A 25783-nucleotide genomic window follows, 5' to 3' on the forward strand; every position below is an offset into this window, starting at 1 on the left:
GTGGGACTCGATCCCAGGACGCTGGGATCATGACCTGAGCCGAAGGCAGCCGCTCAACCAACTGAGCCACCCAGGCGTCCCATTGTATGGGTTTTCAAATGAGATCTTGATTATTCAGCTAATGGACCAACACACATGATCGCAAATGCCCCCTCCCCTCAATTAAGCTTTCTAGGGCAGCACATAAAGATGCTAATGCACATGGATGAATTAAAGGGGCAAACTAGGAAAACTGGGGAAATAATGTCCTTTACTCATAAAAATGCTTCATTTCACCTGGAGAATTAGATATGATTAATATCTATATATAAGTTTATATGACATCTTAGTCTCATAATTTTAAAGTATAATCCAAGGTGGGCCCAGCTGGATCAGTTGGAAGAGCATGTGACTCTTGATCTCTGGGTTGTGAGTTCGAGCCTCACACTGGGTGTAGAGATTATTCAAATAAATAAGACTTAAGAAAGCATAAGTCAAGGCTAAAAAGATGGTTTTTGGACCAACTTAAAGCCAAAGAACATACCTTTCTTGATCTAATCAAGGTATAGTCAATACTGAAACACATGGCAACTAAAGAAGGATTAAAATAAGGGGAACGTTCTCAAGTTTTCTCTGAAGTTTTTCAGCTGTTGCCAGTGGAAGGTGCTGCTGACATAACAAGCAACACTGGTCAGTCTGACACTGGTCCAAGTGATCTTGATTATCTTATTTCTGGAGAATGGAAAACTATAGGAGTTTGCATAGTCAACCAGCTAGTGAGACTGGTCTTACAAAGAGGATATTCTCCGTAAGAGCTACAGAGGCCAAGCTGTCATCCCAGACCACACAAGCACTTCGAGTACATGATGAGGCTCTGCAGGGGAAAACAACATTAACCACAAAAAAAAAAAAATGATTTCTCTCATCAGTTTAAGAGTGGAGAAAACTTAACTTGATCAAACCCTTGTTTCAACTAGATCATCGCGTCAGATTTCCTCCATATACATAGCCAAATTATTACCGGGTTCTAATCTTGGGCAGGAAGAGTCGTTTAAACTACACCTTTGATCTTAGGATAAACCAGACAGTTAAACAACTTCAAAATGTGCAAAAACAGACGTTCTCCTCGAGATATCCAGGCTCTACGAAATACTTTTCAAGTGACCCAAAAGTCTCACCTACTAAAGAGCCATGCAGGTGAGAGCAAAATTAAAGTTTCCAACCAAAATTGTCAAATGTTATCTGGCAAAAACTGGCATTCCTGAGGATAGCTGGTCAGGTCATCGATCAGTCTTAGATTCCTCTGCATTCCTCTGCAACTGCCCTCCTGACCTTGAGCAGCTCACACGTGAGCAGGCGGAGAGTCAAGGTCAGAGGAAGTGAAAGTCAACAAGCGCTTACTCAACAGGGCATTGTGTCGCTTCAGGTAGGCAATTATGTCTCCTTGCTTTTCAACGATCTCTTCTAGGCTTGAAATAGGCCTGCGAAGAATCAACATATTCACCAATACTCATCTCTTTGCAAATGGGTCCCCTCCCAGTTTCCAGTACAGCATATTGTATTTGGGACTTTTTCTTAAGATGCTGTAAGCCAAGGTAATATTCCAAAATGAAGTTCTTTCATCAGACTTGGTTTTATCCAGCTGAATGGGAGTAAGCAAATCAAACTTAAATCTAAGGCACATATGCATAATCATAAATTCCAAGCATAAGAATGTTTTCTAGATTTTCAAGGTGGGGCAACCTCATAATTCTCTAGTCTTTCATTTCCCACCCAAAGCTTACCTGAATCCAGTCTCCGAGGTAATATTGCTGGGGTAAGCATAGATTTTTTCTTCTTCAAGTACATCAGGTTGTGGTTTGGCTTTATTAAATTTTCGAATTTTCACTAAAATAATAAAGTCAATAATATTGTCAAGTTACCTAATTATGAAAAAAACTTTTACTTCCATTTATTCAAATTACAATAATTGGCTATGCTTTTCAAGTAAGTTAATATGGACGAAAATGCTTCATAAAGTGAATAAACAGGTTTGTTTATTGATGTACTCAAGCATTTGAAAATCTGTGAGCAGACGTGAACTAAACACTGGACTACAGAGAGTGTCATTATTACTGGTAATAATAACAGCTGATTTTTTGGTAAATTTAAAAGACAGAAGGCACAGGTGAACTATTGTGCATGGACAGCCTCATCCAGTTCTCAGAACCACTCCCTGAAGCAGATGCCCTATGACTCCTACCTTCTACAATAAAGTGAAGCCCAGAGAAGTTAAATAAGTAGCCAGGTTTCCAGTCCAGGAACCATGACTTTTTTCCAACAACCTCCACTGTTGATACTACCCTATAGAAAGAGCTACTAGTTCAGGGAAAAATACAGATGAACAGTCTATATCCAAGACAGTATGAAAAGAACCAAAATCGAAGCTTGCATGAAGAGCTTGTGGCAGCCCTGGAAAGCAGCCCCTAACTCAGCAGGAGTGGGATGGGAGGGACGATCATGGAGGAGGATGGAAGGGCTTGAGTCTAGTCTTGGGGGAAACAGGAAAACTGCATGGACTAGGGGAGGAGAGAAGATTTTATTTATTTATTTGACATAGAGAGAGAAGCAAGAGCGAGCACAGGCAGACAGAGTGGCAGGTAGAGGCAGAGGGAGAAGCAGGCTCCCTGCCAAGCAAGGAGCCCGATGTGGGACTCGATCCCAGGACGCTGGGATCATGACCTGAGCCGAAGGCAGCCGCTTAACCAACTGAGCCACCCAGGCGTCCCAGGATTTTGTTTTTTATCTCTTATTTATAATTAATTATAGATGCTACAGCAAATCCTTTAAAAATAGTACAGTAAGTCCTAGAAAAATAAATCTTGGACTACCTTTTTTTTTTTTTTTTAAAGATTTTATTTATTTATTTGACAGAGAGAGATCACAAGCAGGCAGAGAGGCAGGCATAGAGAGAGGAGGAAGCAGGCTCCCTGCCGAGCAGAGAGCCCGATGTGAGACTCGATCCCAGGACCCTGAGATCATGACCTGAGCCGAAGACAGCGGCTTAACCCACTGAGCCACCCAGGCGCCCTCTTGGACTACCTTTTAACAGTATTAATTTTCCCTTATTTACATGATTGACATTCACATGATCTTTGGAATATTGTTGTTACCGCCTTCTATGTCACAAAGCATTCTTTTTTTTTTTTTTTTTAAGATTTTTATTTATTTCACAGAGAGAGAGATCACAAGTAGGCAGAGAGGTAGGCAGAGAGAGAGAGGGAAGCAGGCTCCCCGCCGAGCAGAGCCGGATGCCGGGCTCGATCCCGATGCGGGGCTCGATCCCAGGACTCGAGAGACCACGACCTGAGCCGAAGGCAGAGGCTTAACCCATTGAGCCACCCAGGCGCCCCAAGTCACAGAGCATTCTATAGATCTTTACTACAAGAAGGCCTGCACCCCTTGTAGTAAATAAAAGTTGTAGAGTACTAAAGTAACAGGGTAAGTGAATTCTCTACTCAGATCTAAACTATGATCTCATTTATAGCATCTTCCAGATGTGTTGTAGACTGGAACTGATCTCAATCAAGAAGGTAATTCAGTATTCATTTGTCATATGGATCACTTTACTGAAATAGCAAGCTGTTTCTTATATATTGAAAAACAAATCTTACTTTAAAACTAGTCTCATTCCGGGCGCCTGGGTGGCTCAGTTGGTTAAGCGACTGCCTTCAGCTCAGGTCATGATCCTGGAGTCCCAGGATCAAGTCCCACATTGGACTCCCTGCTCAGCAAGAAGCCTGCTTCTCTTTCTGCATGCCCCTCCCTTCTCTCGTGTGATTTCTCTCTCTCTCATTCTCTCTCTCTCTCAAATAAATAAATAAAATCTTAAAAAAAAACAAACAAAAAACCAGTCTCATTCTTTTCTAGGAAGTTAAGTGGGTGATATACATTTATTTTTTTAAGTGAGGTACAAAATGTAATCCTATCCATAATTTGGCTCATTGTTAGCTGATAATTATAGAAAAATTTATAAAGATCAATCAATAATGTGACATTCACATTTACAAACTAGTAATACCATTCATATTCTAAATACTCTTCTGTTGGCCTAAGGAGATGCACAGAAAAAAAAAAATCAGTAAAATGAAACATAAGCTGAGACCTGTGTGACTTTGCCCTTCTTGGCGAAAACAAATGACCTTTTTCAAAATGAATACATAAGATATTTTATTATCACAAAATAACTGTTACACAGTGCCAGAAAATTGGCTACTATTTTGGACAGATTTTACGGCATGTCAATATTGCAGCAGGAATGAAACCTAGATTTTTCCAGGGCTTGAATTTTTTTCTGTTAAAAGTATTCTTCCATCTGTTTTTCATGTTAATATATCTAAAGCGTATTTTTTTTTTTTAAAGATTGTTTATTTTAGAGGGAGAGTATGCACAGGGGGAGAGAGAGAGAATCCTCTAGCAGATTCCCCACTGAGCACAGAGCCTGATGTGGGGATTGATCCCAGGATTCTGAGATCATAACCTGAGCCAAAATCAAGAATCAGCCACTTAACCAACTGAGCCATGTATGCACCCCTCTAAAGTAAAGCTTCCTTTAATTTTAATCCCTGAGAGTTCTGAGAGAGAGAGAGATACACAGAGACAGACAAATAGACCAAACCTCAGACAGCTCTAAATTTAGAAAATGAGTTCCTAAATGGTTTATCCTAAAGTAAGTCTGGGCTAAATGCATTTTGCACACAAGATTTATTTATTTACTTATTTTGTATTTTGTCATTTTGAATTTATTTTATTATTTTTTTTTAAAGATTTTATTTATTTATTTGACAGAGAGATCACTAGGCAGAGAGGCAGGCAGAGAGAGAGGAGGAAGCAGGCTCCCTGCTGAGCAGAGAGCCCGATGCGGGGCTCGATCCCAGGACTCTGAGATCATGACCTGAGCCGAAGGCAGCGGCTTAACCCACTGAGCCACCCAGGCGCCCCCGTCATTTTGAATTTAAATGCCAGACTTATATCTCAGTTGCCTTTGAAGAAGCAAATGTCCATGGGTCTTTTCAATTTTTTTGTTTTTGGTCTTTTTTAAAGATAAGTATCTTATCTTTAAAAATCTTTAAAAATTAGTTTATGACACAAATTTAGAAGCACCACTGGTATGTTGCTGTTGGTTTGAAATCACGCAAGTTTGCATGAGGTCAGCATTGAAAAGTACAGGTGCTCAACAGGCTCCCAGCTGCTAGGAAAACCTTGCCATAAAGATAATGGCCATGCTTCCCATGATCAGGGATGAAACAACCAGTTAGTTAATGGTCTTTGGCCCAACAGTCTCGCTGTAATTCTCACCTGTGTAAATGAGCAGACAGGTCAGGGAACAGATCAGTTCCAGGCCCAGGATGGCCAGGATGAGGTCAAGATACAGCCTGCTGGGCTCCGGGAAGGAGTGCTGCATGCACAACACGAGGAGGAGAGTTGTGCTGCCTGCAGAGGACAGAGAAGTGCAGGGTTAGCAGAGCCCAGATGGGGTCCACAAGGCAGGCGCACACCCAGGCCCTGTTATACGGAGCAGTGAAGGAGGCTTTGGTAAAAACCCCGAACTGCTGCTCTCTAGAGGGAAAAACCCCCAACGCAACTAAGAGTTAATGATGCCCCCCAAATACAATTACGTAAGAATCTGGATTTTCTTAAAAACCAAGTTATGATTTTTTGCTCTATACAATTATTAACAATGGCATCGCATGAAGTCCCATGTGCATTTAAAAAGGGATGCAGGGGTGCCTGGGTGGCTAAGCTGGTTGAGCATTTGACTCTTGATTTTGGATCGGGTCATGGTCTCAGGGTCATGGGATCCAGCCTCTTGGTGGGCTTCGTGCTCAGTAGGGAGTCTGCTTGTCCCTCTCCCTCTGCTCCTCCCCCTGCTCTCTCTTTCTCAAATAAATAAATACATAAGGATGAAGTTTCTGGAAACTTGCATTATCCCAGTTCTTCCGAATCCAGAGGCACTTGAGGACCATGGTGGCCCATCCTGGTCACATAATGTACCAGCAGAGAACTGCACAGAAGTTAAGAATGTTGCAGTTATGTGGACCACCTGGCTGGACATCTGGGACATGCTGCTGACTATGGACAAATGACCTGACACATCTGCTCCTAAATTTCCTTGTCTGAAAAATGGGAACAACAGTACCTTCCTCACAGTGCTCTTGTGAGGAATGAATGAAGTTAATACGTGAAAAACACTTAGAATGGTGCTTGGACACTGATCAATATGAACTGTCCCCCCCCCCCCACTTAGCATATCTATTATTTGGTTTTGAAGATCATTAGCCTTGTTTTGTACTTTCATTTTGAAGAATACAGCGCAGAAGAAAAGTAAAATTCTGGAGCAAAGAGGCTGGGTCTTGCCATCGTGTAAGGTATGACTGTGAGTTTGCCACAGGGACTTGGGATTTTTAAAGATTACACAAAACCAAAATTAGTAGTAGTAGTTTTATTTTTAAAGAGTTTCTTTATTTGTCAGAGGGAGAGAGCACACACAAGCAGGGGGAGTGGCAGGTAGAGAGAGAAACACGCCCTGCTGAGCAGGGAGCCGCAGCTGGACTTGATCCCAAAACCCTGGGATCATGACCTGAGCTGAAGGCAGAAGCTTATAACCACTAGGTACTGTTAGTTCACTTCCTCCTGCAACAGAGTTTGTGTGAAAAATATTATTTCCCCGATTTTATAGAGAAAGGGTATCAGGATGAAGCTAATCACTAGCCCACGATACTATCACATGCCATAGAAACAATGGTCACACTCATCTGATTAGCTGGATGTTCTACACCCTCATGGACTTACCTTTTTATTCTTCATATAAGATAAAATGCTTAAAGTAGAAACAAGGTCAATACCTGCCCCAATCTCTTTGATCTTCTGGGTCCTTATATGAGCAACATAAAAGTCATGCCATCTGCAATTAAAAGTAAGGGTCTAATTGCTTAGAAATATTAAGGGTCATCTGTTAGCAAGAATTTGAAAGTGAGCAGAAAGGTAAAGATCAGACAACCCTTGGTGGGCCTCAAAAATACTATTTCCAGACTGCTCACTTGAGAGACTGAACATTACTTTGGTTATAATGCATATATGGTCCTTAAGTTAAAAATGGGTTTTTGCTTTTATCTTCAGTGGGTGGGAGGAAAGGTTATAGTGACATCTTCTGGCCAAAAACAAGTATTACACATCAGCAGCGGAACATACAAGCCAAGCTCTTCCTCAAGGAAGAGGTAAAAATGTCCCCCCACCCCACAGTGAGTCAAAACCAGCCATCTCTATAAAATGCTTCTCTGTTATCGCATGGCCCTGCAGCTGCCACTGAGAACATTGCAGAGTAGATGAACTCGCACTTGCCCTTTAAGAAAATGTATTAATAGAACACAGAAGAAAAAAAAATTAAATTCTGTAGAGCTGTTTTTCTGGGGGAAAAAATTATCTTCAAATCTGGTTTCAAAATGTGTAAGTATTTATTCCGGACTCAATCCGAAAACGAGGTTCTCTAAAAAAGGTAGGAACTTTGAACATCAAGGCAAAAATGCCTAAAGAAGTTCAGTTTAGGGGCACCTGGGTGGCTCAGTGGGTTAAGCCGCTGCCTTCGGCTCAGGTCATGATCTCAGAGTCCTGGGATCGAGCCCCGCGTCGGGCTCTCTGCTCAGCGGGGAGCCTGCTTCCTCCTCTCTCTCTGCCTGCCTCTCTGCCTGCTTGTGATCTCTGTCAAATAAATAAATAAAATCTTTAAAAAAAAAAAAAAAAAAGACGTTCAATTTAATTCCATTCAGCCTTTTTAAGATGTTTGCAAAATCAACAAAGTGGGTACAATGCAGCTAAGTCCTATGCAGACTTTCCAACCTTTTGGAAAGGTTTTCCATTTTGGATAATGCATTTTATTATATCACAGTCTCTCACTAAAAGAAACACTGAACTTCATTTAAAGTAAAGCCAATTTCTTCCTCTCACCCTACAAGTATCAAATAGCAGCAGCAGCTTATCCTTGAGATGATTAAGACGGCTCATACCAGAAGGGGGGAAAAGTCTACATCATGCACAGGCAGATACGTGGACACAATGTTCACAATGGGGGCAAGAAAATGTCACCCCAAAATATGCTTTTGGGCATAAGGATTATTTTTTTTCTTAAGATTTTATTTATTTGAGAGAGAAAAGTAAGGGGGGCGGCAGAGGGAGAGGCAGACTCTCCACTGAGCGGGGAGCCCGACTTGGGGCTTGATCCCAGGATCTCAAGATCATGACCTGAGCTAAAGGCAGATGGTTAACCGACTCAGCCACCCCGACATAAGGATTATTTTAAGCTGGTTAGTTTTAAGAAACAACAGACACAGGTGAATCCCAGAAAGCTGATGGAAGTTACCTTTTTTTTTTTTTTTTTTAAAGATTTTATTTATTTATTCTACAGAGGAAGATCACAAGTAGGCAGAGAGGCAGGCAGAGAGAGAAGGAAGCAGGCTCCCTGCTGAGCAGAGAGCCCGATGCGGGGCTCGATCCCAGAACCCTGAGATCATGACTTGAGCCGAAGGCAGAGGCTTAACCCCCTGAGCCACCCAGGCGCTCCAGAAGTTACCTTTTTAAAAAAATTTTATTTACTTATTTGAGAGAGAATGAGAGAGCATTATTCTCTCCGGGGAGCTGCAGAGGGGGAGCTGCAGAGAGGGAGCAGCAGAGGGAGAGGGGGGGAACACCAGAGGGAGAGGGAGAAGCAGTCTCTGCGTCGAGCAGGGAGGCCGATGTGTGGCTCCATCCCAGGACCCCGGGATCATGACCTGAGCTGAAGGCTGACACTTAACTGACTGAGCCACCCAGGTGCCCTGGAAGATACCCTTTTGTAAGAGACAGTTACAAAGGAAAACTAGTTTGTAAGTGTGTCCTTTCTGTACCAGGAAGAGAACGAAGGCTTAGAAACTATTTTCCAAAAAGAAGGCACAGACTTAAATCTGCATAATAATGTTACCGTTGTTTCCAGAGCTTTTCCTGCTCACCCTCCCGTTATTCCTACCACTGCCTCACCACAATGTCTATGGTCTCTTTGGCTAGAGATGGTATTAAAGGTGGTGGCGTGGCCCCTTCTGGAGAGTTACTCAGTTTTCTTGGGTCTCTCCCATGAAACACAGGAGGTATGCATGGTTTTTTTTGTTTTTGTTTTTGTTTTTTTTTTTTTTATTTGACAGAGATCACAAGTAGGCAGAGAGGCTGGCAGAGAGAGAGAGAGAGGAGGAAGCAGGCTCCCTGCTAAGCAGAGAGCCCGATGTGGGGCTTGATCCCAGAACCCTGGGATCATGACCTGAGCCGAAGGCAGAGGCTTTAACCCACCGAGCCACCCAGACGCCCCAGGAGGTATGCATGTTAATAAATTTGTTTTTCTTGTTAACCTTTTATTATAGTGGGGTCTCAACCAAAAATCTTCCTAGAAGAGGGAAATTTTTTCACCCCCCCCAATGATAACAAACACAGATGTGAAAGGAAAATTAAGACTATACTGGGGTGCCTGGGTGGCTCAGTCAGTTAAGGGTCTGCCTTCAGCTCAGGTCATGATCCTAGGGTCCTGGAATTGAGCCCTACCTTGGGCTCTCTGCTCAGGGGGGAGCCTGCATTTTACTCTTCATCTGCCTGCCACTCCTCCTGCTTGTGTTTCTCTCTCTCTCTGTCAAATAAATAAGTAAAAAAAAAATTTTTTTTTTAGATTTTTAAAATTTATTTGACAGAGAGAGAGAGAGATCACAAGTAGGCAGAGCAGCAGGCAGAGAGGCGGAAGCAGGCTCCCTGCTGAGCAGAGAGCCCCATGTGGGGCTCGATCCCAGGACCCTGAGATCATGACCTGAGCTGAAGGCAGAGGCTTAACCCACTGAGCCACCCAGGCGCCCCTAAATAAGCAAAATCTTTAAAAAAAAGAAAATTAAGACCATATTATTAAAAAAGCTTCAAGACAATAAGCTGATCTTATTTAGTGGCCACAACACACATCACTCTCACAAACATGAGAGACTATATTTGATTTTAAAGTCAAACCTCCCATTTTCCTTCTGCTGGCATTTCCACCACACAAGCAAGCCAGAGACAAGCTGAGCCAGACTCACCGGTTGAGTGTATCATCAGTGCAAGTCCTTTAAGATGCCTCGTAGCTAGGTAGATCATGTTATAGCCTCGGTTTCTGACTTTGTTGTGGTGATACTGGATGTAGCGTTCAAGAAGGAAATGCAGAATCCACAAAATAACTTTTCCAAGGATTATGACTGTCTGAACCTTCAGTGGGTTGGTATAGTTTCCTGGGCACTTGTCCTCAATTGGATTAGGGTAAGAACAAAGCACACCTGTCAAAAATGCTAAAATGACAAATACAACCTGGTGGAAATGAAAGCAGTAGGATTAATATTCAATATTTAGAATTAAGAAATGATATTTACCACCCAAGCACATAGTCATACCTATGACTTTTGTGATCCTATTTTTATAAATGAATTTACAAACAACTTTTTTTTCCATTTTACAAATGTTTTAAACAGAAAATTTGGAGAAAAATTTGCAAAAAATTTGGAAACAAATCACAAATAAGGGAAGTCACCCCAAATCCTGTCTAATAGAGACGAGTACTTAAACAATTTCTTGCCCACTTCTCTTTTATTGAAAAGAGTAAAAGCAGTTAATTTAGTGCTTCAGAGGTAAGTAATAAAAATCATGGCTAAAAAAACTTTATTTCTAGTTTCAGTTTTAAGAGAACAAAAACAAGTATGTAATTAGATCGACAAAATTTTAAAAGATGGGTGCCAAAATACAGGGAAACAGAAATTCTCATATATTCTCATATATTGCTGGTCTAGGAACAGATGTGAAAAAAGAATTTGGAAGCATCTTGATCCTGTCTTAAGAACTCTACTCATCAGAAGTAACAGTCCCAGTTCAGACGGCTCTATGACTACCGATATTTATTACAGTATTCTCTATTATAACGCTGAAAATTGCCCAAGGATATGTGTTCATCCATAGCAGAATGCTTGAGTAAATTAAAATACATCTACTCGTAAAACAGTAGTATTGATCTATTAAAGAATTAACTAAATCTCCCTGCATTAATTTGGATGGATGTCTGTATGTTAGGATTAAAAGATGTAAGATAGAGTAGTAGTTCAAAGTGTGGTTTACAGACCAGCACAATCAGCATCACAAGGGAGCTAGTCAGAAATGCAAATTCTCAGGCCCCACCCAAAACCAGGAGAATCTGGGGATGTCACCCAGCTATCTAGTTTAACAAGCCTGCTGGGGAGTCTGACACAGGCTCAAGTGTGAGAAACACTTGGGCAGAGTGATAAATACAGTATTATCCAACTAGGGGTGGGGGGAAGAAATAGGGGAAATCCTTTAAAATATGTATGAATCTGTGTGTGTGTGTGTGTGTGTGTGTGTGTGTGTGTGTGTGAGTGTGTGTGTGTGTGTGTGTGTGTGTGTGTGTGTGTATGTTAAGCAGGCTCCATGCCCAGGGTGGAGCCCAACACAGGGCTGAACTCAGGAACCTGAGATCAAGACCTGAGCTGAGATCAACAGTTGGTCATTTAACCGACCCAGCCACCCAGGCACCCCTCTTTTTGTACGAATTGAACGAAAGGCACTGAGATATACCCATTTATTAACTCCGAGAAAAAGGCTGAAGCAGAGAAAAGGGAAGATAGGATTTTATCTTTGTACACTTTGGTAATGTTTTACTTGTTACAATAAGGAAGTTATTTTGTAAGTTTAAAAATCAAATAAAGAAAAATGTATCCTTGGTATTCATCACCAAACACCAATAGTAGGCAATCCTAGCATATAATAAATCTACTTAAAATATATGTGATTTGTCAAGAGCAGTCATATTTGCTAGGGCAACTCAAGATGCCTATTACCATAAAGGAAAAAACTGAAAGGTCGACAAATTCCCTATATAGGAAAACACTGTACATTGAAGCAAGCTGATCCATTTTTTATAAAGTAGCATATAGACATTTTGCTTGTTTAAATTTTTACTTAAATTTCAGTTAATTAATGTATATGGACTGGAAATTTAATGTTAGTTTCAGGTGTACAATATAGTATTTCAACAACTCTACACAACCCGGTGCTCATGACAAGCGCCCTCCTTCATCCCCATCACCTATTTCTCCCATCCCCCCACCCACCTCCCCTCTGGGAACCATCAGTCTGTTCTCTATAATTAAGAGTCTCTTTTTTGGTTTGCCTCTCTTTTTTTTTTTTTTTCCCTTTGCTCATTTGTTTTGTTAAATTCCACATGAGTGAAATGACATGGCATTTGTCTTTCTCTGACTATTTTGCTTAGCATAATACTCTCCCGCTCCATCCATTTATCATTGCAAATGATAAGATTTCATTCTTTTTTATGGCTAATATTCTGTTGTGTATATATACCACCTCTTCTTTATCCATTCATCAGCTGATGGACACTTGGATTGTTTTCATAATTTGGTTATTGTAAATACTGCTATAAAAAACAGGGAGCATGTATCCCTTTGAATTTGTGTTTTTGCATTCTTTGGGTAAACACCTAGTAGTGTGACTGCTGGCAGCTCTATTTTTAACTTTTGGTGGAACCTCTGTACTGTTTTCCAGATTGGCTGCACCAGTTTGCATTCCCACCAATAATGCTGATGGGTTTCTTTATCTCCACATCCTTGCCAACATCTGTTGTTTCTCATGTTGTTGATTTTACCCATTCTGACAGGTGTGAGGAGATATCTCATGTAGTTTTGATTTGCATGTCCCTGATGATAAGTGATGTTAGGCATACTTTCATGTGTCTATTGGCCACGTGGATGTCTTCTTTGGAGAAGTAAGTGTTCATGTCTTCTGCCCATTTTTTAATTGGATTGTTTTTTGGGTGTTGAGTTTTGTAAGTTCTTTGTATGTTTTGGATACTAACCCTTTATTAGATTTGTCATTGGCAAGTATCTTCTCCCATTCTGTAGGTTGCCTTTTAGTTTTCTTGTTTGTTTCCTTCGCTGTGCAGAAGCGTTTTATTTTGATGTAGTCCCAATAGTTTAACTTGTTTCTCTTGCCTCAGGAGACTTTTCTAGAAAAAAGTTGCTATGGCTAATGGCAGAGAAATTACTGCCTGTATTTTCCTCAAGTTTTGTGGCTTCAGGTCTCATATTTAGGTCTTTCATCCAATTTGAGTGTATTTTTGTGTATGGTAAAAGAGAATGGTGTAGTTTCATTCTTTCGCATGCAGCTGTCCAGTTTCCCTGCACTGTTTATTGAAGAGACTGTCTTTTTCCCACTGGATATTCTTTCCTGTTTTGTTGAAGATTAACTGACCAATAATTGTGGGTTCATTTCTGGGTTTTCTATTCTGTTCCATTGACCTATGAGTCTATTTTTGTGCCAGTACCATACTGTCTTGATCACTACAGCTTTGTCCTAGAACTTGAAGTCAGGAATTGTGATGTCTCCAGCTTTGCTTTTCTTTTTCAAGGTTGCTCTGGCTATTTGGGGTCTTCTGTGGCTCCATACAAATTTTAGGATTGTTTGTTCTAGTTCTCTGAAAAATGCTGCTGGTATTTTGATATTTGATAGGGATTGAATTAAATGTGTAGATTTCTCTGGGTAGTACAGGCATTTTAACAGTATTTTTTCTTTGAATCCATGAGTGTGGAATGATTTTCCATTTCTTTATGTCATCTTCCAATTTTTCATCAGTGTTTTAGCGTTTTCAGAGTATAGGTCTTTTACCTCTATGGTTTATTCCTTGGTAGCTTTTGGGTTTTGGTGCAATTGTAAATAGGACTGATTCCTTGATTTCTCTTTACACTGCTTCGTAATTGGGTGTATAGATATGCAAAAGATTTCTGAACATTGATTTTGTATCCTGTGACTTTGCTGAATTTGTTATTAGTTCTAGCAGTTTTTTGGTGGATCTTTCAGGCTTTCTATGTGTAGTCTCATGTCATGTACAAACAGTGAAAGTTTTACTTCTTCCTTGCTGATTCGGATGCCTTTTCTTTCTTTTTGTTGTCGGATTGCTGAGGCTGGGACTTCTAGTACTATGTTGAATAAAAGTGGTGAGAGTGGACAGCCCTTGTTGTTCTTGGCTGTAAAGAAAAAGCACAGGATGCCTGGGTAGTTCAGCTGGTTAATCATCTGCCTTTGGCTCAGGTCATGATCCCAGGATCCCGGGATAGAGCCCCACATCAGGCTTCTTGCTCAGTGGCGAGTCTGTTTCTCCCTCTGCCTTTGCTGCTCCCCCTGCTTGTGCTCTCTCTCTCTGACAAATAAATAAATAAAATCTTTAAGAGAAAGCTCAGTTTTTTTTCCCATTTAGGATGATGCCAGCGGTGGGTTTTTCATAGATGGCCTTTATTATGTTGAGGTATGTTTCTTCTAAACGTATTTTGTTGAGGGTTTCTTATCATGAATGGATGTTGTACTCTGTCAATTTTTTTTTCTGATCCATTGAAATGACTGCATGGTTCTTATCCTTTTTAAAATAATTAATGGGATGAATCATGTTGATTGATTTACAAGTATTGAACCACCATTGCAACCCAGGAATAAATCCCACTTATTGCGTTAAATGATTTTTTGAAATGTATTGTTGGATTTGGTTTGCTAGTATTTTGTTGAGGATTCTTGTATCTATGTTCATCAGAGGATGTTTGCCTACGGTTCTTTTTTTGTGGTGTCTTTATCTGGTTTGGGTATCAGGGTAATGCTGGTATTTTTCTTGCTTTTTAACACAAGATTTTCTTAGTCCTAAAATTAGGGCAATCGATCCCATAGTATCATAGGCAGGCATTTTAAAGATTTTTTTTTTAAATTTATTTGACACAGAGAGGCACGTGTAGGCAGAGAGGCAGGCAAAGAGAGAGGGGGAACCAGGCTCCCTGCTGAGCAGAGAGCCTGATGTGGGGCTCGACCCCAGGACCCTGAAATCATGACCTAAGCTGAAGGCAGAGCTGAGCTTAACCCATTGAGCCACCCAGATGCCCCTGTAGGCAGGCATTTTAATATAAAAGGGTTTTTCAAAGTCATATGTGTGTATGTTTGTGTGTATGTGGGGGTATACATACATAGAGAGTATGTTACACAAATTAAAGATATGTTATTAAAAAAAAGAAGAAGAAGAAAACAGGCCAGGGACCAGAGGCCACCTCTTCAGTTGATAATCTGGCCAGGGACCAAGAGGCCACCTCTTCAGTTGATAATCTGGGGATTGGGAAGCCCTGATAGAACCAGGCCACACTTAACTATATCTACACAAGGAAAAAGGATGCTCCTCTCTCCTCAGGGTATTCAGTTCTGAATTCAAGTCTACATGGTGTGTGTCACTGGAGCAGCAGCTGAACGAGTCAACAAACCACATTCATTCTTCTCATAAACATTTGGGATCGCTAAGAACTTGCCCCCCTGACTTTTCACACTGTAGCAAAGAATAACTACATCCTCTCGAGCTTCAGATTTCAGTGACCAAAATGGAGATGATTAACAGACTGGATGCAGAGCCATCGATAAGTTACACCAAGACCACTCACACGTACAGGTGTTTTGCTTGTTTGTTTTTCCATTTAGGGGTTTCTTTTTGTGTGCATGTGATGTTGAATTTATTTACTTCTGTATTCTTATTGAATAACTGGCATATACCATTGATATACCATTGTGTCAGTTTAAAGAGGACAACCTGGCTTTTGGTTTGTTTTTTCTTTCTTTTTTTTTTAACTTTTTATTTTAGTTTTAGTAATCTCAACAGCCAATGTGGGGCTCAAACCCATGACCCTGAGGTTAAGAGTCACACCCTCCTCCAACTGAGACAGCCAGGTGCCCCTACAACTGGTTGATTTGATAAATTTATGTATTGCAATATAATTACCTTCCCAGTGTTAGCTAACACCTCTATCACTTCACATCATTACCACTTCCTTTTTGTGGTGACAACAATTAAGCTATCTAATCTCTTGGCAACTCTGAAGTTCATAATACATAAAATATGGCTGACTGTACAAACTAGGCTATGCATTTGATTGCCAGGACTTTTTTCTTTTTTTAAAGTGATAGAATTTTTTTTTTAAAAGATTTTATTTATTTATTTGGCAGAGAGCGATCACAAGTAGGCAGAGAGGCAGGCAGAGAGAGAGGAGGAAGCAGGCTCCCTGCCGAGCAGAGAGCCCAATGTGGGGCTCGATCCCAGGACCCTGAGATCATGACCTGAGCCGAAGGCAGAGGCTTAACCCACTGAGCCACCCAGGCGCCCCTAAAGTGATAGAATTTTTTAAAGCAAGGATGCAGAAAAAGCTCTCAGGAGTGAGAGGGGTCCTGACAGGGTTGCCCTCTCCAGAACTTATTTATCTACTAGTTGCAACACATATGTCTTTAGAAATTCCCAGACATTTGGGGAGCCTGGGTGGCTCAGTCAGTTGGACATCCAACTCTTTTTTTTTTTTTTTTTAACTTTCTCCACCATTACCTATTTATTTATTTATTTATTTATTGACTAACATATAATGTATTATTTGTTTCAGGGGTACAGGTCTGTGGTTCATCAGCCTTACAGAATTCACAGTGCTCACCACAACACACAGCCTTTTTAATGGGCATCAAACTCTTGATTTCAGCTCAGGTCATAGTCTCAGGGTCATGGGATCAAGCCCTGTGTCTGGCTACACACTGAAGATGGAACCTGCTTAGGATTCTTTCTCTCCCTCTCCCTCTGCCTCCCCACCCCCCAACTCACACTCTCTTGATTAAAAAAAAAAAAAAAAAAAAAAAAAAATCCCCAGACATTTGTAATTTTATCATTGTTTAAAACATGGGGCAACACTACTTACTGTTCTGCTGCAACTCGACTTCTCTCCTTAACATTATTTTCTAAGTGTAGATAAATTGATAAATTTCTGTGTCAACATATATAGATTTATCTACTTTTTTTTTGTTTTAGTAACTGAAAAACACATGCATATGGTAAAAAGAAGTTTCGAATAGTACAAAAGGCAAACAGTAAAATGTATCAGGTGTGCCTTCTACTGAGGACCTCAGACCTCTACCACAGTGATACCTAGTGTTAAAGGATCTTGTGAATGCTTCTAGAAATTTTCTGTTTATATACGGGAATACACACGCACACCAGCCCTCTCAATTATCTTTTAAAATGTGCTAATGGGAACATTCCATGCATGCAAACCCGAATGTAAACCTGTGTTTATGAATACTCAACAATGTAAGCATGAAGGCTAGTCTAATTAATATATACACATCCACCCTGTTTTTTTTTCCAATAGTTGCAGAGCATTCCTTCATATGGATGGGAAATACAAAGTGTCCTCTGAATGGTGGTAGTTGCAATATCTTGATATTACAGACAACATTACTACTATTAACAATATCCTTACACTGTGCAAATATATTTGCAATAAATTCTTTGAAGTAGAGCAATAATAAAAAAGTATGTACATTTTAAATGTTGGTAGATGTAGGGGCACCTGGGTGGCTCAGTGGATTAAAGCCTCTGCCTTCAGCTCAGGTTGTGATCCCAGGGTCCTGGGATCGAGCCCCACATCAGGCTCTCTGCCTGGCAGGAAGCCTGCTTCCTCTCTCTGCCTGACTCTCTGCCTGCTTATGATCTCTCTCTGTCAAATAAATAAATAAAATATTAAAAAAAAAAAAAAAGTTGGTAGATGTAGCCAACTGCCCTCTGAAGATCATACACAAACACACATATATATTATTATTATTACATTTTATATATACATAAGAGCTTGTATATATATATGTGTGTACATATATATATGTGTGTGTGTGTACATATATATATATGTGTGTGTGTACATATATATATATATATATATATATATATATATTTTTTTTTTTTTTTTTTTTTTTTTTTTTTTTTAAGATTTATTCATCTGACAGAGAGACAGAGAGCATAGCAGGGGCAGCAGCAGAGGGAAAGGGAGAAGCAGGCTCGGAGCCCGACACAGGGCTGGATCCCAGGACCCTGGGATCATGACCTGAGCTGAAGGCAAATGCTTAACTAACTGAGCCACCCAGGCATCCTGAGCTTATATATATATTTTAAGAACATCGCCTCTGTATGGATTATTGTCCCAGCCAACTTACATGTATTAATAAGAGAAGATTTGCTATGATGACCGTAGGAAGAGGATGGAATCTGGGTCTAAACTGAGCATGTAATGAATGGTGTGGAAGATGCTGGGTGTCCAGAAGAGGGTCATCTTCAATACTTTGAGTGAGATCCAAGGAACCCTGAGGTACAGAAAAACAGAAGCAATCTTTTAATCCCCATTTTTCCGATTATGTTTCTAAGACAAATCTACTAAATTCTAAAGCATTAAAAACCATTACACAAGTTAGAGGCAAGAAAAATACCCTCCCTACATAAAGCGAGTTTAAAAATACCATAAACTTCTAGGTAACTACTGTATACAAGTTGGTGAAAACAAGTGTTAAAATGGGTTGAGGAAATCTTACTTCAATTATCTTCAAGTGAGGTATTACATAATGAGATTAAAGCAAACAATGTTTTCTTTGAGTCCTCAAACTTAGATATTGATTTATCTAACATTACTTAGATTATTGATGAAATAATTACATATGGTTGCAATTCTAAAACTACATCCTGATGTTCCACAAAATTTTGGAAAGTTGGTGGAGGCTTTATTAAACTTTCAGTTATGATAGAAATGTTTTAGAGAAGGAAACAGATCACCATGATAGAGCTTCAAGGAGACTTTAGTTGACAGATACCAGAGTCTCAATGAAAACAACTTGCAAAGTTCCGGAAGTAGCTGATGGCGTTAAGCTGCAACCTAAAATTTCAGTCTGACTTATTTAAAGGTGCTGTCTCGGCAGGAACAGTACTACCAGATCTCTGGCTCATATAACCATCTCTTAATCTAAGACCCTTGCTGAAAACTATTATATATAATATACTAGAAGATGAAAAAATTATAAAACACAGTCCCTGTCCAAAAGATTACATTTTCATTGGGGAAGCTGGGGATAAAGGTATACAGGATGAAATAATATTATAAGTGAGCTAACTGGACAAAAATAGGATGGAAATAACTTGCATTCCGATTTCATCGGAAAAAGGGAAACCTGAGAATAGCATTTGGAAACAGATAAGGGCTCTTTGGAAGGGGTAGAGTGAGACAAATGTTATAGGGATGGTTTCTGGGCACCAGATTACAAAGATAAAAATAATAATCTGGAGCCTAATTCAGATCTGGGGCAGGCTTCTCAGTTTCCAAACTCAGGCATTCAATGCTGCTCTGCAAATTTCTTTTTTTTTTTTTTTCATTCAGTGCCTACATACAGCTTCCTGTTTAGTTTGCTGTAACTTACGGTATGATTCTGATTATTTCTGTTCTTTTCCAGACTCCTCTACCTCTAGCTCTCTCTCAGGCAGCAGACAGATGTCCCAGTCTTCACAGAGCTTCCTCTGGCTACCATCTGCGCATCCTTCCAGGTCCTGCTGGGTCAATTCTTACACGTAGCCTTCCTGGGCTGCCAAGCATCTAGATCACGCCATACCTCCACACCCTCCCACATAGTTTGGTGCTTGCCTCCTCTATCATACTATCCTATGACAGTCCTACCTCTTACCTACCCTCCCAAGTAGATTATATGAGACCCACAAACTCCCCACCATGTATTTGTCTTTGTAATCTTAACGCCCAACAGGTACTGGGGGTTAGCACCCGCGGAACAGATGATGAATGAATGACTGTTCCAATCCTATCTCAGCAGTGTCCTAAGTCAGTCAGGGTGTCGTCAAAGACCTGGGCTAAGCAGGAGAGGTTATCGGGAGCTGTGGGGAGAATCAGCTCTGACCAGATGCAAAGGCAGTCAGTATTGTGCTTACAGGTAAACTCCTAAGGAAACTGCCCCATTCGGATACCAGTTCTCCTGCTTCCTTAGCAGTGAGGGAGTTACTTCATCTCTGTGCCTGTTTCTCATCTCAGGAAACAGAGTGCTAATAGCAACTGCTTCATAGCTTAGAGGGGGGAGATCAGATGAGTTACTATTCATAAAATGGCTGGAACACTGGCTGGCACAGACGTGATAGTCAGTATCAGCCTCTGCTGTCTCTACCACTTGCTCTTCCCTTGCTCCCCATGGAGCACGCCTTACCACTCTGGCCCCTCAATCTCATCTTGCTCTCCATTCTCACTATTCAGGCCAGGTCCCATCATTTCTCATGGCCTTTGCCTTCCAGTCTCCAGATCTTAGCAACGTCTTGCTGCGGTCGATGTCTTCTAACATGAACATTTACGTTTCTCTCCCCCAAAACTTGAGTCCCTCCCCATTCTCCTCTGGACAAAATCCAAATTCTTATTCTGGCTCTCTGTGTTAGAATCCCTTCCCAAGCTACTTTTTGGGTCTTGCCTCTCGTTACTTCTCTCTCCTTCCTGATGCTTACTGCTCATGCGCCTGTCTCTCACCAATCTCTTTCAGTCCCTGTGCCTTTACTTATTTTGGCCCACGTGTCAAGGGCTTGTCTTAGCAAGAACACTGGCTTCGCTGATCCTCAACATTGTTCCTACTGCCCTGTCAGCCAACATTGTACTTCTCATGTCCCCAAGTCTGACTTGGATCTCTTTTATATCTTCCGTATGTCTTTTTACCCCTTTGAACACACAGAAAACGGGTATAATAATTTTTCAGTGTTCCTGTTTGCTATTTTTAGCATGTCATTTCTGATTCATTTCAACTGACTTATATGTCATGTTTTCCTGCCTTTTGCATGCTTGATAATTTTTTTCAACTTATTAAGATCCAGTTGACATATGGCTTTGTGTAAGTTTAAAGTGCACCAGGAGTTAATATGACACACTTATATATATTGCAAAATGATTCCCACTGAAGCATTACCTAACACCTTCACCACATCACATAATCATCAGTGCTTGGTAATTTTGGATTGGATGAAAGACTTCCCGATTTATTGCTTTGGGTGTGGGACAGTTTTGTGTTCCTATAGTCTTGAGTTTTTGTTTTTTTCTGGAACGCAGTTAAATTACTTGGAAACAGTTTGATCTTTTTGGCCTTGCTTTTATTTATTTATTGTTAGGTGGGACCACAGCCACATTTAGTCTAAGGCTAGTTATTCCCCACTATGAAGGTAAGACCTCTGTGAGACCTAGTACCCTGTGAATTATTGAGTTTCCAGTTGGACTGGTGGACTAGCCACTATGCCTGGCCCTGTGTGAGCGCTAAGTTCCGCCTCCTCTAGTCATTTCAGGTGGTTCTTTTCCAGGCTGTGGGCAATGTCCTCACAGGCCCATACTGAGCAGGACTCTGCTGACTCCCTGAGGGGCATTCTGCACGTTTTCAGTTTTCCTCTCCAGGTACTGCCACGTGAACTCTCGTTGCCTCAGTCTCCCCAGACTCTCAGCTCCAACTCCTCAACTCAGGGAGCCTGCTGACCTCTGCCGGGGCACCCTTTCCTGTCACAGCCCTCAGCCTCTCTCAAGGGGGTCAGCTGGGGCAGTCATATGACTCACTCCATCCCCCTCCTCTTGGAAAGCACTGGCTTTCACTGCCCAACGTTCAATAGCTCAAAAAAGTGTTGTTTCCAATATTGCATGTAGTTTTTTGGTTACTTCAGGCAGAAGAATGAATCCAGTCCCTGTTATACCGTGCTGGCTAGGAACAGAAGTCCCTACTTCACTCTCACACATGTCTATTACAACTTCCAATGCTAACCACAGGATAGCAAAGTTGTTGGAAAAGTGTGCTTCACATGGGCAGAGACTCTGTTTTGTACTTTCATTATACCTTTAGCATCTAACATAGAGTACAGGCTCAGTATGTGTGTGGAGTGAACGAAACATTGCCCAACTTCTTGAACACTTGGGGCCTGAGAGTTTAAACAAAGCAGGCCTTGAGACCTTAACTGTAAGACTACTGTCCATTTATCTCCCATTTACCTCCCTTGCATGCCCCTCCTCCCCTAGCCTAAATGACCTTTCTAGACGGCCCCACAAATATCCTTATTTTTTTCAGAATCCATACAAGCCTTAAGTGCTCTATAAAATTTGTTATGCAGGGGCTCCTGGGTGATTCAGTCAGTTGAGTATCAGACTATTGATTTCGCCTCAGGTCATGATCTCAGGGTTGAGATGGAGCCCCAGTCAGCTCCGAGTTGGGTGTGGAGCCTGCTTAAGATTCAATCTCTCCCCCACCCCCTCTAAAACTTTTTTTTTTTTAAAGATTTTATTTATTTATTTGACAGACAGAGATCACAGGTAGGCAGAGGCAGACAGAGAGAGAAAGGGAGAAGCAGGCTCCCTGCTGAGCAGAGAGCCTGATGTGGGGCTCGATCCCAGGACCCTGAGATCATGACCTGAGCCGAAGGCAGAGACTTAACCCACTGAGCCACCCAGGCGCCCTCCCCCACCCCCTCTAAAAGACAAAAACAAAAACAAAGAAACAACTTGTCCTGCTGACTGTTTTTTTTTTTTTTTAAGATTTTATTTATTTATTTGACAGAGAGAGATCACAAGTAGACAGAGAGGCAGGCAGAGAGAGAAGAGAGAGGGAAGCAGGCTCCCCGCTGAGCAGAGAGCCCGACGTGGGGCTCGATCCCAGAACCCTGAGATCATGACCTGAGCCGAAGGCAGCAGCTTAACCCACTGAGCCACCCAGGCGCCCCCTTGCCAACTGTTTTCTTTCTACTCTACAACTGCTATAAAATGTACTGCTCATAATATTAATTTGGAATAGTTCTTTTTTCTTTAAGATTTTATTTATTTACTTGAGAGAGCAAGCAGGAGTGAGCAAGAGCGAGCCATGTGCAGGGGTGGAGGGGCAGAGGGAGAGGGAGAAGCAGACTTCCTGCTGAGCAGGGAGCCCCATGTGGGGCGCAATCCCAGGATCCCAGGATCATGACCTGAGCCGAAGGCAGCCGCTTAACCCACCCAGCCACCAAGGCTGTATTGTATTTTTTCCTTATGAGTGCTATCTTGTATTTTTTCCTTTTTAATGTATATACATTCTGTTTCTCCTGATTACACTGAACAGGTTGGAGACGATAATATGGTTTCTTCTCTATGTCACTTATTAGACTCAGTAAATAAAACGTATTTGAAGGCTATATCAAATCCACTGTCTAGTGGATTCTACAGGAAATGTGTAACAATGCCTCATCACTCTCAGATGGCAACTCACCATCTCCGTGTGAAAGGTAAAATGAAGACAACTCCTGGAATCCATGTAATTTCTTCACTTACACTATTAAGAACTACACATCATGACCTGGACAAGATATCTGCTGTTTTGCCCACATGAATCTCTTTCCTCTTCTTTTGTGATAATAACTGGATCTCCTCTGGGGACTCACTGTCCACCTCTCCATTAAGTCCCAATGGGAACATCCTTCAGTACTTTTCACCCTCCTCTGGGAAGGTGGAACCTCTGGCCTCTGGTAGAACCTAAGGGGGCTGGACAATTCAATTCTTTCTGTGGGCGACAAACCAAAGGGAGACTACGGCGGGCACATTCAGTCCAGGACAGACTCTGAAAGGACCCCGGTCCCTTAGATCCCTTGTGTCGCCCTTGATTGGAGTCCTTTCAGAGGCGTAGGTATTCACTCACTCTGATCATTTCAAAGAAATTCCTTTCTTCCTTAAATCAGCCAGAGTTGGTTTCATAGCTTGTAAACAGTGAACCCTAAATAAAGAGCCTTTGCCTCTGTTAACTCTTATAAGTGTCTAGGCCTATAGCATACACCATATTTTTAGCTTTTTACTGAATGGTAGAAATCATAGCCACAAATTACCCAAAACAGGCAACTTGCTCAGATCTAAAGTGATTTAGATATGTAACTGTTGGTGAAACATTAATCTCCATTTGTTTGGTGGAACAGATTTCTAGATTGTACTCATCCTAAAACTAAAGGCTACAGATTCAAAAATCTGGGGGCAACTTAGCATCAACCAAGAAGCATTTACAGCACACATTTTCCTGATTTTTCCCCATACACTGTCAGCTTACAAATGTCACCCTTAAAAATTCAGAAACAATGATTTATTTCTTCAAATGTATGTGAATGTCAAATCTACCTTCAATGTCTTACAGTTAGTTTTACATTTTTTCAACTGAAAAAAAAATGGTAGGTTTTAGCTTTATCATTAGAAATTGTTTGGATCTTAGTTACCATACTTTAAGTGTGGTTGTTACTTACATAAGAATCTAAGCTCTTGTAGGCCTGGGACTGTTATGTGTCTTGCCTAATGCCTCTAATTCAATGACAGGATCACAGTAATATTCCTATTTATGTATTAATCCAAATTAATGCTTTAATGTAACTGTCAACTTTGCATTTCTCAAGGATAGATTTTATTACCTGTCAATGAGGCAAACCAGTTAATTCTGGGCACAATTACATGTTTCCCCTAAGAAAATTTCAATATATTTAAGTCAAGATTTCACTTTGTACGATACAGACTGTAAACTAGGCCTATGGTTTTTTTTTTGGGTTTTTTTTTTTTTTTAATGTAATCTGGTTTGGACCAGAAGTAAGGCAATTTAAAAACTCCTCCCATGCCTATCACGCTTGCATTCAAAACATCACAACACTGTTTTTCTCCAGTGCGGGTTTCTGAGCAATGACAGCGACAAGTCGGCCCGTGGGACGCCGGCGGCCTGACTGCGTGTCACAGCGGCTCCCAGGTCCACAGCGCTCTAAAGCCAACGCAGGGAACCCACGACGAGGGAGACCGACACCCCCTCCCCCCCGAGCCCCAGAACATGTGAGCGCAGCCCAGCCGCCCCGCGCAGAGAAGCGACGGAGAGAGGGCGGTCAGGCCAGACGCGCATCACGTGAAGTTCCCAGTTCCGGGATCAAAGACGCGCTCCGCACGTGAGCTGGGCGCCCGTCAGGGACACCGCATCCGCGCACCCACCACCCAGCAGCCCACCCGGCCTCCACTCGGGAACAGAAGCCCCGAACCGGCGCGTCGCGGACCCCACTGCCTCCTGGGGTCTCGTCCCAGGACCCCGCACCCCGGGCCAGCCCTGCACAAGAAGCGCCGCCTCCAGCCACGGCCGCAGAGGTTAAGGGTGGCTTCCCCTGGCAGTCTCCGCCCCGCGCGCCCAGCAAGGGAAGAAAGGGGTTCCGGGACCAGCCTCCCTCCACTTCCGCGCACTCACGTCCTCCATCCTGCCCCTCGTAGCCATTTCCCGAAGCCTGAGGCCGAAGCCCCGGCCAGCCAGGCCTCTCCACCTGATCCCCACGCCGCCGGCCTAGCAAAATTGCCACCTTCTAGGACTTAGCCTCCCTCACTTCAGACACACCCCCTCCTGCTCCCGCTCCTCCTCCGTCTTCCCCCGAGCCCCGCCTCCTCACTCCCGATTGGCCAAGACGCGGGGGCGTGTCCCGCCCTGAGAGACAGGCCTGTGTGCCTCCCGCAGCTGCACTGACCGCCTGGCTTCCGGGGGTTTCCGGCAATCTCCGCTCAGGTCGGGTGGTGGCCAGAGCTTGGGTGTTAAAGGTTGCATTCCGAATCCAAGAATTTAACTATTTTTGCCGCCACTTGTTTCTTTTTAAAAACATTAACTTTTCTCGGTCTTCCTTAGTTTGTGTTTGGAGGCACAGCTCCATGCACGAGTAGAGCCAGCTATAGAATCCTATAGCTATAGAATCCATTTACAGCTGGAAACTCCACCAGCAGAGTGATAGGAACAGAATAAAGATTCTAATTTACATGACGTATTTACACATTTCACTAATGGGAAATGAAGCAGTTCAGGATTTTTAGGGCTT

The 25783-nt window shown here is 41.9% G+C and overlaps 1 protein-coding gene across 2 annotated transcripts; it reads right to left on the reverse strand.

Moving 5' to 3' along the window:
- Nucleotides 1–355: 355 nt before the first annotated feature.
- On the reverse strand, nucleotides 356–25240 carry LOC111154683 (transmembrane protein 192). 2 transcript variants are annotated; one of them, XM_022514510.1, is made up of 6 exons: nucleotides 25171–25240; nucleotides 18112–18258; nucleotides 10095–10359; nucleotides 5317–5451; nucleotides 1764–1866; nucleotides 356–1460 (listed from the first exon to the last, which is right to left on the reverse strand). In XM_022514510.1, the coding sequence occupies exons 1-6, from the start codon at nucleotides 25195–25197 to the stop codon at nucleotides 1322–1324; spliced, it is 816 nt and encodes a 271-aa protein (XP_022370218.1). In that variant the 5' UTR covers nucleotides 25198–25240; the 3' UTR covers nucleotides 356–1321. The 2 variants fall into 2 exon arrangements, with proteins under 2 accessions (XP_022370218.1, XP_022370227.1); XM_022514519.1 differs by lacking the exon at nucleotides 5317–5451.
- Between the last annotated feature and the right edge of the window lie 543 nt (nucleotides 25241–25783).

This window comes from Enhydra lutris, unplaced genomic scaffold, assembly GCF_002288905.1.
Source record: "Enhydra lutris kenyoni isolate GAN:26980312 unplaced genomic scaffold, ASM228890v2 scaffoldscaffold3, whole genome shotgun sequence".
Classification (NCBI taxonomy): Eukaryota; Metazoa; Chordata; class Mammalia; order Carnivora; family Mustelidae; genus Enhydra; species Enhydra lutris.

Excerpts from the sequence above, each read along its gene's own strand:
- LOC111154683 (XM_022514510.1), bottom strand. The coding sequence starts at position 25,197 with ATGGCTACGAGGGGCAGGATGGAGGAC. Across the intron at positions 18,259-25,170 it reads CGAGGGGCAGGATGGAGGAC|GGTTCCTTGGATCTCACTCA; the intron begins GTGAGTGCGCGG and ends TCTGTACCTCAG. Across the intron at positions 1,867-5,316 it reads CTGTCTGCTCATTTACACAG|TGAAAATTCGAAAATTTAAT; the intron begins GTGAGAATTACA and ends TTATTATTTTAG.